We start from the raw sequence: 14,753 nt of genomic DNA, 5'->3' as shown, positions 1-14,753 counted from the left end.
TGTTTGCAAAATTTCCATAGACTTGTTGTTCGTCTCTTATGGACACAGTTCTCGTTTCATTGATTGCTTATCTTTTTCATGCCTTACTTCTATGTGACACCGTTGGTAACATATCATACTACTGTTTACCCCAGCAATTATATTTAAATAATAATATAAACAATGCTGAGAAATAGAAAGTTCGCCATCAATTTCCCATTTTTTTTAAATTTTTCGTCATTTCGGTTTCCTACATTCCACTTGCTATCCAAAGCCTGATATGCTCTTATCGTAGTTGGAATAGGCTTCACACTACTCGAAATTATCGAAATCTTTAAAAATAGCGAAAACAGTTACTAGCAACCTTTCAAAAGATTGCCGCTAATATTATTAATTAATTGGAATAATTAGATGTTCTTGGTTGGATCGAAGGTATCAACATATTCGAACTGGTAGAATTTTAGTAAAAGATTAAGAGACTTCAACTGTGATGTATTCTTACATTGGTTTGCCCAGTCTATTTAACAAACTATTTGAAAGAAGCACTACTCGTGATATATGCTGTCTTCCGCAGTATTCGAATTGTTGAAACTATCATTATTGACAGTTTTGTCTGATAATTCTTAGAGGTAAAAGCCGATTTACTTATTCAAAAAATCAACCACTTACGTTATGTTCAAGATACGAATAATATCTGTACTATGCCGAAGTAAGTCTTCAGGTTTTTGATTTACTGAATAATCAGTGGCAAATCTTGTGTCCGTATAAAGAAACATATAGGCCAACTCCTACTTCTCCTCAATGAAGGATGGTATTGTCAAGCAGATACTGGAAGTTTCTTCTTACATTTTCTTCATGCGAAGGATTCTCTTCTTTCTCTTAGTTCAACTTGATTGTGTGTGGCGGCTAACGTTATTCGTTCATTACTATTTGAGAAATGTCTGGACGTGGCAAAGACTATCGTCTTTCGGGCTCGGAAAAGGTGGAACGAAATGCCACCGTAAAGTTCTTGGTTCTTTTTCTTAGTTAAGCGGAAGATAATAACTTCATCGTTCCTACAGTCATTTTCTTCGTTCTATTTTCTTGCGACCTTACACAGCTACGCTTTCCTACCTTCTCATCTCTTAGTAGTTCCTACTTGCAGTAATCTTTAAGAATCTCCTAGTAGGAGGCACTATCTAAATAAATTTCAAGAAGTTTCACTTTCTCTTCGATAGTTACTACAGATTTACTTTCTTCTGTGAGATCATCTTATTTCATAGCGGCGACGTTATGTGCGAGGAGTCAGTTCAGTCTAACATCGCTATATCAGGAAGGACTGATAGTTTTTATTGGGGACAGAAATCGAATGAATAGTTCGGAGTTTTTTCATGGACTGTGAGTGGGGAAGAGTGTAATATAGTGTTAGGGGATAAAAGAAGACGAAACTGGAAAGATGGGAGAGACTATTTTATACAAGAATTAAAAGTAATGCCGATATGTGAAAACGTTAATGGTTAGGAATATATTTATGAATATGAAATGCTGCTATTAATTTGTTTCCTGGATAAAGGCGTTATGGAGAGAGCGAATTATTTGAAAAAAAAATGTTTTGAAGGTTAAAGTTGTGACGAAAGTGCCAAAGAAAAGGAGAAGTGGCTATACCGATGATATATAAAGTTACCATGATTCACGCACAATTCGCTCTCTTACTCGTTCTAAATTTTTGATTAAATCGCAGTCTTTCTTTTAAGGTCAAGTGCCTCATCTCGATGGATTTCAACTTTAAGAAAATTGCAAGTGATGCCAGCGGCTTTTTCAGTCGCGCCAAACAGGTGATTAATTTGCATTGCATTAAAAATGTGTATTCCTTCGAGTGCCATATCAAAATTTAACATCATACTTAATAAATTTAAGGTTTCTGTACTAACACACAGGAGTCACGGTTCAACCAATATTCATCCTAAGAATTTTTAGTGGATTAAGTACTTATCCCAAATATTCTCTACAAATATTTTCAGGATAAAGGCTAAGATGGGCTGGGGATTAGAGTAAGCACGAGAAGAAGGTGATGCTTGATCATGAAGTATTGTGATTTCCTTAATGGACCACAGCGTATTTTGTTTTTCTGTAACCGTAGGTTGTTTACGATGAACTTTTATGATTGCAGTTGACAGAAGAAACTTTTCTGAAAGCTGAAAAGACGGAGCTTGATGCACACTTCGAGAATCTGCTACAAAGAGCAGACAAAACAGAGGAACACACAAAGCGATTACTTTCTGCTATGGAAAGTTACCTTCAACCAAATCCTAGTAAGTTCAAACTTGAAATCCGCATTTTATTTGCCAAAAAGTTGACGTGCTACCAGTTATGACATCCATGATTTTTGAGTTTTTAAATATAAAGTGCTTTCCCTCGGCCAATATGCAAGCCAGCAGATTCCCTTATTAGCGAGTGTTCCAGCAATTCGAATGGAAGAAGTCTTTTACGAGAAACTGGAATTGCGCAAAGAAAATCGTCTAAATAATTTGGAACAATTGGCACAAGCAATGAATGAAGCTGGTAATGAATTCGGAGCAGGCACTCCATATGGTATACTTTATTAAGATCTAGGAAAAAGTTCATGAATCCATAAACCAAATTAGTCCATGAATTCATCCAATAAACAACTTTGCTTTGCAATCAAGTCTGCAAAGTTATTGAATTTGTTCTTTTTGTTTTGTGGAATTCAGAACTGGGAGAGGAACCATTTTTTTGAACACACTCATTACTCGTACCATCATGATTTTGTGAAACTAATTTTTCATGGATGGGATTTTTCGCATTTTCCAAAATTAGTCTTCAGTAGGTTAATTAAATTTCTTTCTCGCTGGTCATTACTGAAAGCTTAGATCGTCCAATTGCGCCTTTACGGATTTATTTTTTGCTTAGATGGATTCTGTGCATTCACTTAGCAACAGAAAGAATTTGAAAGAATTGCAAGGCAGCAGAAATATAAACGGATTTATGAAAAAATAAGATTTTTCATTTTTATGTTTTTGGATTCATAATATTCTTTACTGGTTTTTTAATTTCATTTTTATTCTTTGCACATATCACTATTTAAATCTGACGTATGTGATGAATTCAGCCACACATCAACGATGCACACACTCATTTCATAAATTCATAATTTTTTTAGGAAGCGCACTGTTGAAGACAGCTCAAGCAGAATTCAAACTAGGTGCGGGGGAAAGGGATTTTATCAACAGCTGTGCAAGTAATACGCTTTTGCCAGTACGACGATTCCTGGAGGGTGACATGAAAACTATTCAGGTGCAATATTTTATACTAATTGTCCTTTTCAGAGTATCACATTATTTTCTTATTGGGTAACTCCATCAGTTTTGTTTGTCGTAGCGTGAACTTTTAAGGTTTTTTTTTCAATATTGAGTTTATATGTGTAAAACATTCTAATTAACATTTCCAAAAAATTAATGACGTTTCATCTTTACAGCGTGAACGAAAAGTTTTGAATACAAAACGCTTGGATCTGGATGCAGCCAAAAGCCGATTAAGAAAAGCAAAATCAGTAGAAGCGCAGAGCAATGTAAGTTTTGCATTGTTCTGCACACCTGTTTTGTTGCAGATTCTATTAGTTATATTGCGTATTTTTTCAAAAAAAAATCTTGTACGTGGTCAAAGTTTCAAAAAAGAATTATTTTCGGTAATCGATATGCATATATTTTAATCAAATACCCACAGTTTTTGATTCTACTGTGTGAAGGTAATTTATAGTTTAAAATAAAATAATTAAATCAGATTTCATCCTTCTGAGATTGTGTTTTACTAATTGTTGTCACTTTTTCTTTCAACATATTTATTGCAGTTGGGAAGTTGTTTTTCATCAGAACAGGTTTATTTTTTTTCCGGTGTTTTTGTTGTTTCTAATATGTACATTTTTTTTAACATATATGTGTCTGTATTCGTGGTTGAGATTTTTGTCTTGTTAGATATTTTTTCAAGTAATATTACAATAGAATTATGTCAAAACGTGGATATCCCGTATGTTGTTTAATTCACGTGTAAAAGGATTTGGTTAAGGGTGTAAAGCAAAACCATGTTCTGATGAACACGGGAGTGTCACTGAAACTTTTATCATTGGTAGGATAGAGCTATCAATGATAGAGATTTCGAAATTGTTTTGGTAGTGCAGATTTCATAAATTATTTGTAGTTGAATTTAGTGGAGCAGTTTGACTGTATGCGATGGCACATGTCAGTTAAAGTTTACTCATACATATGGTGAGGAATATGATATCGTGTGTTCCAGAATGTTAAGATGAAAATTTTTCGATAAAAGCATTTATGTGACTATAGATACACATGAATGCGATTTATAATCAGTTTCTTTGGTTACGAAATTGATTGCTATTGTGTATGCTATGTTTTTCAAAGCAAATAATTTGTATCATTTGTAGGCAGAAGCTGATTTACGTGTGATGCAAGCGGAATTCGATAAGCAGGCAGAAATTACAAAGCTGCTCCTGGAAGGAATACAAACTGCTCACGTAAATATATCCTTTCTATATTTAAATCATTATCAAACAAGTTTTCTGGATATTTTATTAGGAAATTGGACGCCGTAATGTATTTCTGCATGTGCTTCAATCGGCTGAAATATTCCACTTCAGTTTTTTAAGAAATTGAAGTGCAAGATCATTTGTTTTCGAATTCAAAATTTCAGAACAATCATTTGAAATGTTTGCGCGATTTCGTCGAATCTCAGATGTCGTTTTATGCCCTTGCACACCAACATATGGCTGATTTACAACGAGAACTTTCGGGGTGATTTTTTTAATAGGAAATTTGATGTTTTTTGGTCATTCTTATCTGCTCTGCGTAAGAATGTTGGAGAGGAAAATTGGGGGACGGTGAAGAGGTATTTTTAATTTCAAGTTATTTTTAATATTTGGTTTGCTTTTCTGGAAATATCTGAAACATTCTTTTTTTGGAACTGTCTTGCTTGAATATATTGTAATTCTGCAGTATATGAATTCTTCAGAAATTTTCTGATCACATGGTTAGTGCACCATTACTATTAGAAATCTTTTGTGCACCGATACATCTATTTTCTCACTAAACATTATAACTTTGGATAATTTGTGCACAATTCTTTCATCATATTCACTCATTATTTGCTTAGCTGCATGATGTTTCATTGTTTCAAAGAGGGTTTTAAAAGTATTCACGGTCATTTTTCACGTAGGTGCGAACATACATTTCAAGGAATTAGAGAAAATGACGCCACGGTTCATGCTGTTTTTTTGTTTTAGGGTATTCTTTCTTTTTTTGTGAAAAGACTAGATATTGTGCACATTGTATCTGTATTTGGTTATTGTAGCGCACCGGATGCAGAACCTACTGTAGGCCTGTTTAGTGGTTACAGTGACACCAGCATCAGCACAGGTAGTAGTGGTAACACGGTAGCAGCTTCAGCAACACAGCAAACCGTACGACAGCTAAGTTCTACTTCAACTTCAAAAGGCATCATCAATCCCAGCACTATTGAATGAATAAATTTATCCCATCTGCCTAGATTTCTTTAGGTATATCTGACTTTGAGATTTTTTCCTTTTCCTTTCGTATATTTTTAATTCATTCTTACTGATGTCAAAATTATTTTTCTTTTTTTGATTTCCGCAGCAAAAACCAAAAGTTCTAGAGGACCCAAGAATTGGAAAATATAGAAGCAGACAGATTCTCAAAAAAAAAGAAAAAATCCTGGCTGTTTAAAGGACGAAAATGAAAAATGGGAGCCAGGAATGGAGAAAAAATGGTAACATTCAGGTAAGAATAAAGTTTTGTGATGAAAATCCTTTTTATTTTCTGCCTTGAAATTAGCTTATAAATTTTCATTATTAAGTACATTTCAACCAAATATCCCTAGAAATGCAATCCACGCCACATTTTACCACCGATTTATTTTGAAAAATCCAGTGTAAAATGAATCTTTTTTAGTTATACAAAATTTTTATAACATTGTGTTACTTGCCCTTGTATTTGTAATCATTTAAATGTTTTTGTATTGTATGCGCATGATTATGTTTTTCGTGGTTGTTCAAATGCATTTCTCCTTGTCGCTTGATAGTTTTGTTTTTCCAACTAAATTGGTTTACAATTAAGTTTACTGAAGCTGAGTATGATCATGCAAATGTCCTAGTTGTTTAGAGATAAGCGATACTGTTAAATCGGTGGTAGCAAAACTATTTTCTGTTGCGAACTTTGTATATGAGGTCTGCTATCCTCTGAAATTTCTTAATTTATTGCTTTTCCTCTCTCCAATAATATAGTCAGTTTTTTCTGCTACTTTTGACTGTTTTTCGTTTTTTCCAGTTTATTTTCCTCAATGTGGTATATTATGTAAAAGATTATAGTAAGCGTTATCCATTATAAATTTATCATTAATCTCTTTTCCATTCCTGAGAACAAGGAGCACAGAGTCGTCTCCTTGTGGAAACAAGTATGTTTTTACGGAAAACAAATAGTAAAACTTATGGGAGCTGATGACGACGGCAAACCTTCTTTTTTTTTTTTCTAAGCTTTCATCTTCCTACTTACTGCGGTGGTTTATATATATATAATGTATATTTCAGCCCCTCCTTACATTTTTATGTTTTGGATAATGTTGATTAAATGGTAAACGAAAATGCAAGGGAAATTTCCCACATTTGGGGTTACATTGTGAAATTCCACTAGTTTTGTTCAGTTAGAATCGTATCATTTTTTCGGCGGCATTTTAACCAAAAGCACTTTAGTTGCAGTTACTTTGAAATTTCATCATGAACTAAAGGCAGCGGAGGGTTCAGTTTCTATGTTTTACTTGACAACGGCTGTTTATTTCCAAAATGACGGCCGTCCAGTGCAAGAGCAGTGCATGAATTCCATATGCTCGATGATCCAATGTTTTTGGCAGGCCTAGCAGCAAGACATGCTTGAGTGTCCGATTATAATTCCGTTTCGAAGAACTTCCATTAAGTAGAAATGAAGTAAGGTCTTTCTCTCTATATTCTTAATGTCCGTACCTTTAGTGTTCCGAAATTCATTAACTTTAAATCAGATTTTAAAGCTCTGCGCGTTGCAGCTTTATCCAAATTCTGATAAAATATAATAGAACATTTATCGTCCTAATTTATAATCTCTTTGTGTTCCAATACTGGATTTCCAAAGCATATTCAGATTTTCCCCAATGCCCAATATTATTTTTCTGGTCGTGAATGCACAAAAGCTTCCTGAAATGGATGGACGGTTTATGATGGCCGAAAAGTGTAAAAGAGCATGAGTTTCCTGAGCTAATTTAGTTATATTATATATAATCAGAAATAATATCCCTTAGCGATATTTAAAAATTCAAGGATTTCTGGCACAAGGGCCTAAAGTCGGTATTTTATTTCTTTGTCAGCTGTCATCGATCGTCTTTCCTTCAAATTTAACACATGGTCATCGTAATAGCTCCGATAAGTTCGTTGTTGGGGATACATCTACAAAAAAAGTCCCAAAAAATGAAATCAAGAAGTACTAGATAATTTTTCAGTAATAAGATCTTATCATCTTTTTTACAAAAGTTAATTTCTTTTAATTTAAATGCAAACTTTTTTCTAAGCTTTTCCCAGTACAGAAAGGCTGCAGAACCAATAATGTTATCAATGTCAAGATTTTTCAGCATAAAAGTATAAAATGGGCAATTATCTATCGCAAAAACTTGGTCATACCTTTAGCATCATATCCAAGCGATATCTACTTCTGTTTTTTTGAAGCCATAATTAACATATAAATTTGAAGTATATTATTCATTTCAGTACTGGTGCTTTTTGTTACCTATGTTCAATTTAAAAAAAAAAATCTTCCCTAACATACTGTTTGTCCTTGACTGGTAAATTCTTGACCGTCTATGGCATCTTTATGTATCTGATGCTTCAGTTTTGCCTGATCGATAAAATTCACATAGTTATATGGACAAGCGCAGAGACACTGACTATTCCATACTGTTCCTGAATGCCATGGGAAACTCCAAAAACATATTGAAATTCATAGTAAGCTAGGTTAAATTATGTTTTTTATATCTCTCAGAAGATCATGAAAATTATTCGGACACCCTAATGCAACGCTTCCACACGAGTCATTTTCTTCAGTTGTAAACTCTCCATGTGCAGCAACAATACCTAACAAATGATAGTAATTTCAAGGTACCACTTATGTCTCAGCAAATGTCGCACTGGATTTCGACCCTAATTCTGCAATATTATAAAAAGCAAGTTCCGAAAAGTGATTTGAGTCCTTTGCTGCAAGTTGAAAATGGAAACTGGCAGAGGGGATGCTACCACGGATCTTTTTTGTTCGAACTGATGGCCAAGAATTCCTGAGATCGGAATTTTAGGAACAGAACCTGCTTGTCTTTGGAAAGCACACAGCCTGTATTATGGTGATAAGTAATGCTGGAATAACTGAAATTTACTGTCATTGGATTGAAGAGAAACAGTGGTACTTCTAAAATTAATCAAGTACCATAATAGAAGGATATGGAGCACAAAAACACTGAAGCACATACGTGTGAGTTCAGATCCGTATACTTTTTTTTTCAGTAAATACGAAGCAAGCTTTCTAAGAATACTTTTCAGAAATTATACCGACTTTAACAAACATACATAATTTAAGAAGACTTATGCCATTTCTTACCGGTATTCGGCATAGGCTTATTGAAGCGTTCATTTTGTTGCCGCTGTGTCTCTTGGCTTTCGTGATATAGATGATCCGAATGACTTTGTCGAACACATTGTAATATAGAAGCTTGGATACGATTCTCAAACTCTTCACGGGCGCTACAAAGGCAAGCCCGAAGTCGAGAAACATCAGTCGAGTGGCATTGTGTTTGCAAACGAACACTAAAAAAGATGTTTATTGGGGCTTAAACTCCAATTAATCCTTCATTTCTTTAACATTTCTGGCTCTTGAATCAGGTAATTCCAGTTTCATCAGTTCACTTTCAATATTTTGAATCATAACTCTCTGCGTACTCCCCGTATAAACTTACATTCCTTACATTCCTCAAAGCTGGAATGCAAAATAAGCCGATCGTTTTCAAACAAAATACTTCTGATTCATTCAGAGGAGTGAGTTAATCTAAAACTAGTTGTAGATTTAAATAAAAAATCCGCTTTCGTCGAAACCATATGCTATCAATTCTACCTTAGTTTTGAATCAATTTCAATTCTGTGAAAATGGTCACTAAGGAATTATGCTTGTGTTTTCATTAAAATGAAAATAAAATGGTAGATGACTTTCACCTGCGAATGCACGATCTAATAACACGATCTCTGTCAATCAGTAGCTCCTGGTAAAATCTATCGTTACTAAGGTGCCGATGATAACACTGTATTTCATTTCCTTCCAGAAGGCAAGAATCATTTGCATTATTTCTAAATTTCACGGAATAAGTGTGAATTTTCAGAAGCAAAATTAAACTTCTTAAAAATTAACAGCAGAACAATGAATGAAATAATGACTTCTCCAAAATAACATACAATTTAAAATCCGCTGAATCGATGAACCTATTAATACCGTTGCCAAATATACGTCCTGTTTTCTCCTACAAGAACTAAAGAACAGTTTTGTTACTCATTAAAGAATGTTTGTGTCAAGTGTAGCAACAAATCTAACAATTGTTAATACTTATACAGTTTTCACAAAGCAAATAATTCTAAAAACATGTTATTGTTTTTCAGGTTCCCAACATCACTAGGTTTTGTGAACTTACAAGAAGTTTTCTTTTTTTTTTTTAAATATACTTTTAGGGTACTCCAATGATATGCATCCAAAACTTCAATAGCCAACCCTGATTAAGCAAGCCAATGTAGCCGAGTTTTCGAGGTATGGATACGTTGGAACCAGCTGAGGTAATCCCCACAGATGATCAGCAAATTCTACGCTATAAATGGTACGAGCGTAAATGGCATCTTCTGCAACCAAATTATATCTTTCTAGAAATAAGCAGAAAGTGGAAATATTCCTCAAGAGAAAATAATTTCTGCAATAATAACAAACAACAATTCATTTATTTCTCATAGCACCAACTATACTGTTATAATCTCTCGATTAGAGGTGACATTAGTTCCAAGTAAATTTTTGGATTTTAAGCTTCAAAATCATCCTTTGTTTTACCATCAATTAAAGTAGGTTTGAAATCCAAAAATTGTGTCGACTCTTGAGTAGTGTCAAAACAGCTTTCTAAAGCAAATAAATATCGATCTGCTGAGTCGACGAAATTGTCGGATCTCAGAGTCTCTCTGTTGAATGAAGCTCGAACTGCGCGCACCGACCGTTCAAAACAACGCTCGAACAATGCCAGTTCATAATTACATCTACAGTAAGTACAGTTCGCAACGTAATTATAATTCGAAGTTACCTTCTAGATTGCTAAATAATAATACAGAATTTTCAAGCCTACATTTGTTTAGTGAAGCAATTCCGGAATGCAGAACGTTTGCTTTCTTGTATGAGACGTTCATATTCTTCTGTAATTATGGCGCACCGTTGCAATTGCTCCGCACATTGACTTGAGATCTACATTTTCTTAGTCATAATGGTAAAGTTTACAAGGATTATTGTGGGGATAATGATTTTTTACATCATGCCTGAATGATTTGTAATTCTTACAATCAGCAACTTTATCGTAATATGTGTTATGAAAGCTTTCTGGATACCTTAACACTCAATACAAGTATGATAACAGCAGCTGCTTGAAGTAGCACTTTGACCTTCATATTAGTTCTGAATTATGATGCTGTAGTTGCAAAATACGCCTGCAAAAGCACTGTGATTATTTTAAGTTATTTTTGCTATATAGAGAAAAACTGAGTCCAGAAACATATTTTCATTAGGACCATACTACAGAAAAAGGCTGGCTTACATATCTATCCCGGTTAAATCTTTTACAATTAATTAGATTTTCAGCATCAAAAAGACTTTCTTGTGCTTTATAATCTGTACTATAACTATTAAAAGGAAAAATAAAATTACGATTCTAAATTACACTAATCTTGATCAGTTGATATTAGTTGGAAGTTAGGAAGGAATAAATTATTACTTTATAATAACTGATTAGGTGACTATATTTAAAATATTTATAAATTATCAAAGCGAAAATCCAACCATACCTCGGAAGATAATGGACTGACAGTGAACAATAACTAGCCAGGGATGTTAACACGTTTGTTGAATAGCAGGCATGCATAATGTTGGTAGCAGTATCATCAATTCATGTTTGTATTGTTGAAGAGTATCATCAAGTATCAATAGTGGGAAATTGTTCGAGTGGCACTATAGCACCGGGGGAGTACAACTCTACATAACGTATGAGCAAATTATTGCAGTTGTAACCGTTCACGAGTTTATCTAGCAATTATGGAAATAAAACAGTGCAGAATGAGGGATAGTTGTAACTCCAAATCACTTTAAAAAGAAAAAAACTAACCATCGACTACGGAACATTAATAAAAGATATCAAATAAAACGTGGGATATTAGCAAGTTAGCCATTGAATTTCGAAAGTGATCTATTGAAAATAACAAATTTACGGTTAAACAGAACAGGACGGTAAAGCTCGGACATAGAAAAACAGCCAAGTTATGCGCAGCTTGAAGCGCGCTTCCTTCAGTCTATGCGAAAAATCTATGAAAACTGTTTTAGAATTCAAAAACTATCCTCTGGTTCCTTCCCATTACTGGAAATTTCATATCAGATTTCAAAAACTACATTTGTTGTCTTGCAATACACTGAGGAACTTAATTAAAAGTTTTATTGCTGATAATGGGCAAATGCGTTACAAAACAAACCGGTTAAAGAAACCTGTGACACCAAATAGCGAAAGAGCGTTAAAAGTACAGCATGAATAATAATTTGGGACCCTTAAAAGAAAATAAATCTATAAATGGGCAAAACAAAAGTGACACGCAATATGTTTTCGAATTTGTCTTTAAATCAGTAGTCTGAATCCACCATCATTAACTCGTATTTTAAATAGTCTTGTTGGACAAGGAAAAATCATGCCACTAATGCAATGCTCACAGCAAAAATCTTCCCAAAAACAAGTCATCATATTTTTGAAGGCCTAAAACTTTTTCGAAACTTCAAACTTTCAATTCAGGGAAACACATCAGATTCCTTATAACAAAGCCACCAATGTTGATCTCAAAAACGAAAATCACATCGACAATAAAAAGTAATCAACCCCTATCGTCCAACTTTGACAACAGCTACTTCCGACAATAGCATAAGAAAAAAAGTTCAGGCATCTACAAGACAAAAATTTCGGAATTACCAATAACGGTGAGAGCACAAACACTGGATTCAGTATGGCAGTTAAAAACAGAGTTATTCACTCAATGACAGACAGCATTTTGTGAGGACGAGAAATGGAAGTTTTAATAATTAGCAATTACCTACCGTTCCCACTTAACGTGAAGCATTACTGAATCGATTTTAATCTCCAAGTTCAATCGGTCTTTATTTACTGATTCAGAAAGACTACTGAAGACATGCGTGGAAGATTTCCTGCAGCTTCATCTGTTGATCGATAGGCTTACTAGTAAAATAGTGAACACTGTAGGGTGCTATGATAAACTAAATTCTACGTTTTCATCTCAGTTAACGAAATCATGAAGCCAAAAATTCCTTTAAAAAGTTGAAAAGCTGAAAGTTGCTTAGAGGAAAAAGATTAAGGCGAATTCGGTTATTGACGGTATGTTTATCACAGCATTCTACAATATAAACTTAACAATGAAATATTAAAAAAGAAGAAAAGCGAATAATGAAGTGAATTACTGTGTAAGGAGCATTTTGAGAAAGAGAAGCAGAAACATTCAACAAAAGGAAATCTGCGAAGAAATAGAGAAAGAAACGAAATTTTGAAAGATGAACAGTATTACTTTAAAGCTTACAAATAGATGACGCAGAGAAGTGAACGCTAAATTACAAAATTACAATTTATAACAAAAGGAATTTTTTCTCTCCCTTTTTCCACCGCTCTTGTAAGTCAAACGATAAAAATTGCTATAAATCAGCATTCCATTCAAAAAAATAATAATCAGAATTTATAAAACATCTAAACATGCACGAAGTCAATTTCAAATGAGGTAGCAAACTGAGAGCAAAGTGATAAGTGCTCCTAAATATACAATAATACTCCCTGTCGTATGCATTTACCAAGTACTCGGATTTCATAAAGAACTGGACAAATCTCATCTCCAGTTTCATCACCACAAAGATTTACTGGAAAATAAATCGATCCTTATCCCAACCAAATCTTTTTCTACACTTTTTTACAATTTCTTCTACAATCTTGATTTTTGTCTGAGAGATTAGAAATCTAACCCATTCATTCGTAACATACGTTAGAAATTCAGGACAAACCCTATGTAACAATTTTTGGTTATTAAATGATGGAAATAGTTAAATGATTTCACTAAATCTTCTAATGTTTCTGGTGAAGACTTCTAATAATTCCATTAACGAACTGCTGGATAACTCAAAGACATTTTACTTGCTTATTCAAGTTCAACCATAGTTTTTTAAGTCATACAAACTGTTTCCCTTATTGCATGCCTTCAAAATTCACTTAACAAAAAAGTTATTTGGTTTAAAAGGAGGTAAAAAAATATCTTTAAACACTGAAAGGGAAATTAACAGTAGTAAAAGGAAGCAATCAATATATATGTGCTTTATCACATAATTTGAAGGCTTGTTCAGAGGAAACTGAAAGAACGACAGATTAAGCAAATTAACCCGCTTGCAAAAAAGACAGGAAAGAATGAGACATTAAAATGTAGCAGAATAGCCTGCAGTAACCTTATTTTTAATTATAGACATAAAATATCAATTTTTCCCAGAACAATCTTAGAAATATAAAAATGGCAAAAATCACTTGATGTCATTTATGATCATTCCCCAAAGCAAAGCAGCTATTAACAGTTGTTAATCACGACTCCAAAACCAAGAGTGCATGAAATGCCGAATAAAACTTGCCAGTCGATGACACTGACAGAAAGAAGACAGTTCTTTTTAAATACAGGCTAAAACTGCTATTTGCTACAATTGCCTTTGTTCTGAGTTGCTGCGAAGAAATTGTATTAAGGCCTACAAGAATGGAAAAGACCTCGGCGTCCACCGGGATCGGTCAGCACTGGTTCACCGTAACTTGATTTATAATCTACATATTCCTGTAAAATATGAATAGAAGATGCGTTGGAAGGAAAAAACATACTAAATTAATGCTGCTTGCGATAGATTATTTCATGAAATTTCAACGTCAAATTGGCATTTCTGAAAATTTTGACTACATACCTTTGGGCACACTATAAATCGATTTTAATTAGCTAGAAAGTGTTTATAGGATAAGTAAAAGCTAGAAAAAATAAGTGTGGTGAGACTAATTATTTTAACACAAGCACTTCAAACATATTTTCTGGAAAAGGTACTAAATATACCTGGTAACTCATTAAAACTTTGTCAGACTGAAATCTGACAACATTCACTTTCATCCGTGTTTCTTCCGAGATATGCCCACGATAACCGCCCTTTCGCATCAAATTATCTATCGTTTCTGCATGATCCCAACCTAAAAAAGTCAAATAATCTGTTAAAATTTTTTATAAAGCAAATCCTAACTGATACAAGCAAAGACTCAGATACCAATATATATATATATATATATATATATATATATATATATATAGAGAGAGAGAGAGAGAGAGAGAGAGGAGG

General features: G+C 33.7%; 3 protein-coding genes across 3 annotated transcripts in view; 1 reads left to right on the top strand and 2 right to left on the bottom strand.

Moving 5' to 3' along the window:
• Positions 1-1,706: 1,706 nt before the first annotated feature.
• On the top strand, positions 1,707-5,512 carry LOAG_06838 (hypothetical protein; the record flags this gene model as incomplete). The annotated part of the gene is made up of 8 exons (XM_003142374.2): positions 1,707-1,793; positions 2,129-2,270; positions 2,422-2,550; positions 3,140-3,273; positions 3,455-3,547; positions 4,418-4,507; positions 4,684-4,784; positions 5,341-5,512. Exons 1-8 carry the CDS (start codon positions 1,731-1,733, stop codon positions 5,510-5,512), a joined length of 924 nt encoding a protein of 307 aa, XP_003142422.1. The 5' UTR covers positions 1,707-1,730.
• A 1,857-nt stretch (positions 5,513-7,369) lies between these two features.
• On the bottom strand, positions 7,370-10,756 carry LOAG_06837 (hypothetical protein; the record flags this gene model as incomplete). Its single annotated transcript, XM_003142373.1, has 9 exons — positions 7,370-7,477; positions 7,854-7,987; positions 8,673-8,878; positions 9,281-9,412; positions 9,518-9,582; positions 9,828-9,952; positions 10,155-10,354; positions 10,441-10,556; positions 10,697-10,756. 9 exons carry the CDS (start codon positions 10,754-10,756, stop codon positions 7,370-7,372), a joined length of 1,146 nt encoding a protein of 381 aa, XP_003142421.1.
• A 3,163-nt stretch (positions 10,757-13,919) lies between these two features.
• LOAG_17285 (hypothetical protein) overlaps positions 13,920-14,753 on the bottom strand; it is a 3,637-nt gene continuing 2,803 nt past the window's right edge. Inside the window, exons 5-6 of the mRNA XM_020449945.1 lie at positions 14,477-14,607; positions 13,920-14,209 (exon numbers count right to left, since the gene is read on the bottom strand). Coding sequence (XP_020306458.1) covers positions 14,120-14,209; positions 14,477-14,607 — 221 coding nt within the window. The 3' untranslated portion in view covers positions 13,920-14,119. The remainder of the gene's footprint in view (positions 14,210-14,476; positions 14,608-14,753) is intronic.

Source organism: Loa loa (genome assembly GCF_000183805.2).
Source record: "Loa loa unplaced genomic scaffold supercont3.57, whole genome shotgun sequence".
NCBI classification, from domain to species: Eukaryota; Metazoa; Nematoda; class Chromadorea; order Rhabditida; family Onchocercidae; genus Loa; species Loa loa.
The sequence above is the reverse complement of the archived record's forward strand: the minus strand, read 5'-3'. Positions and strand labels throughout refer to the sequence as shown.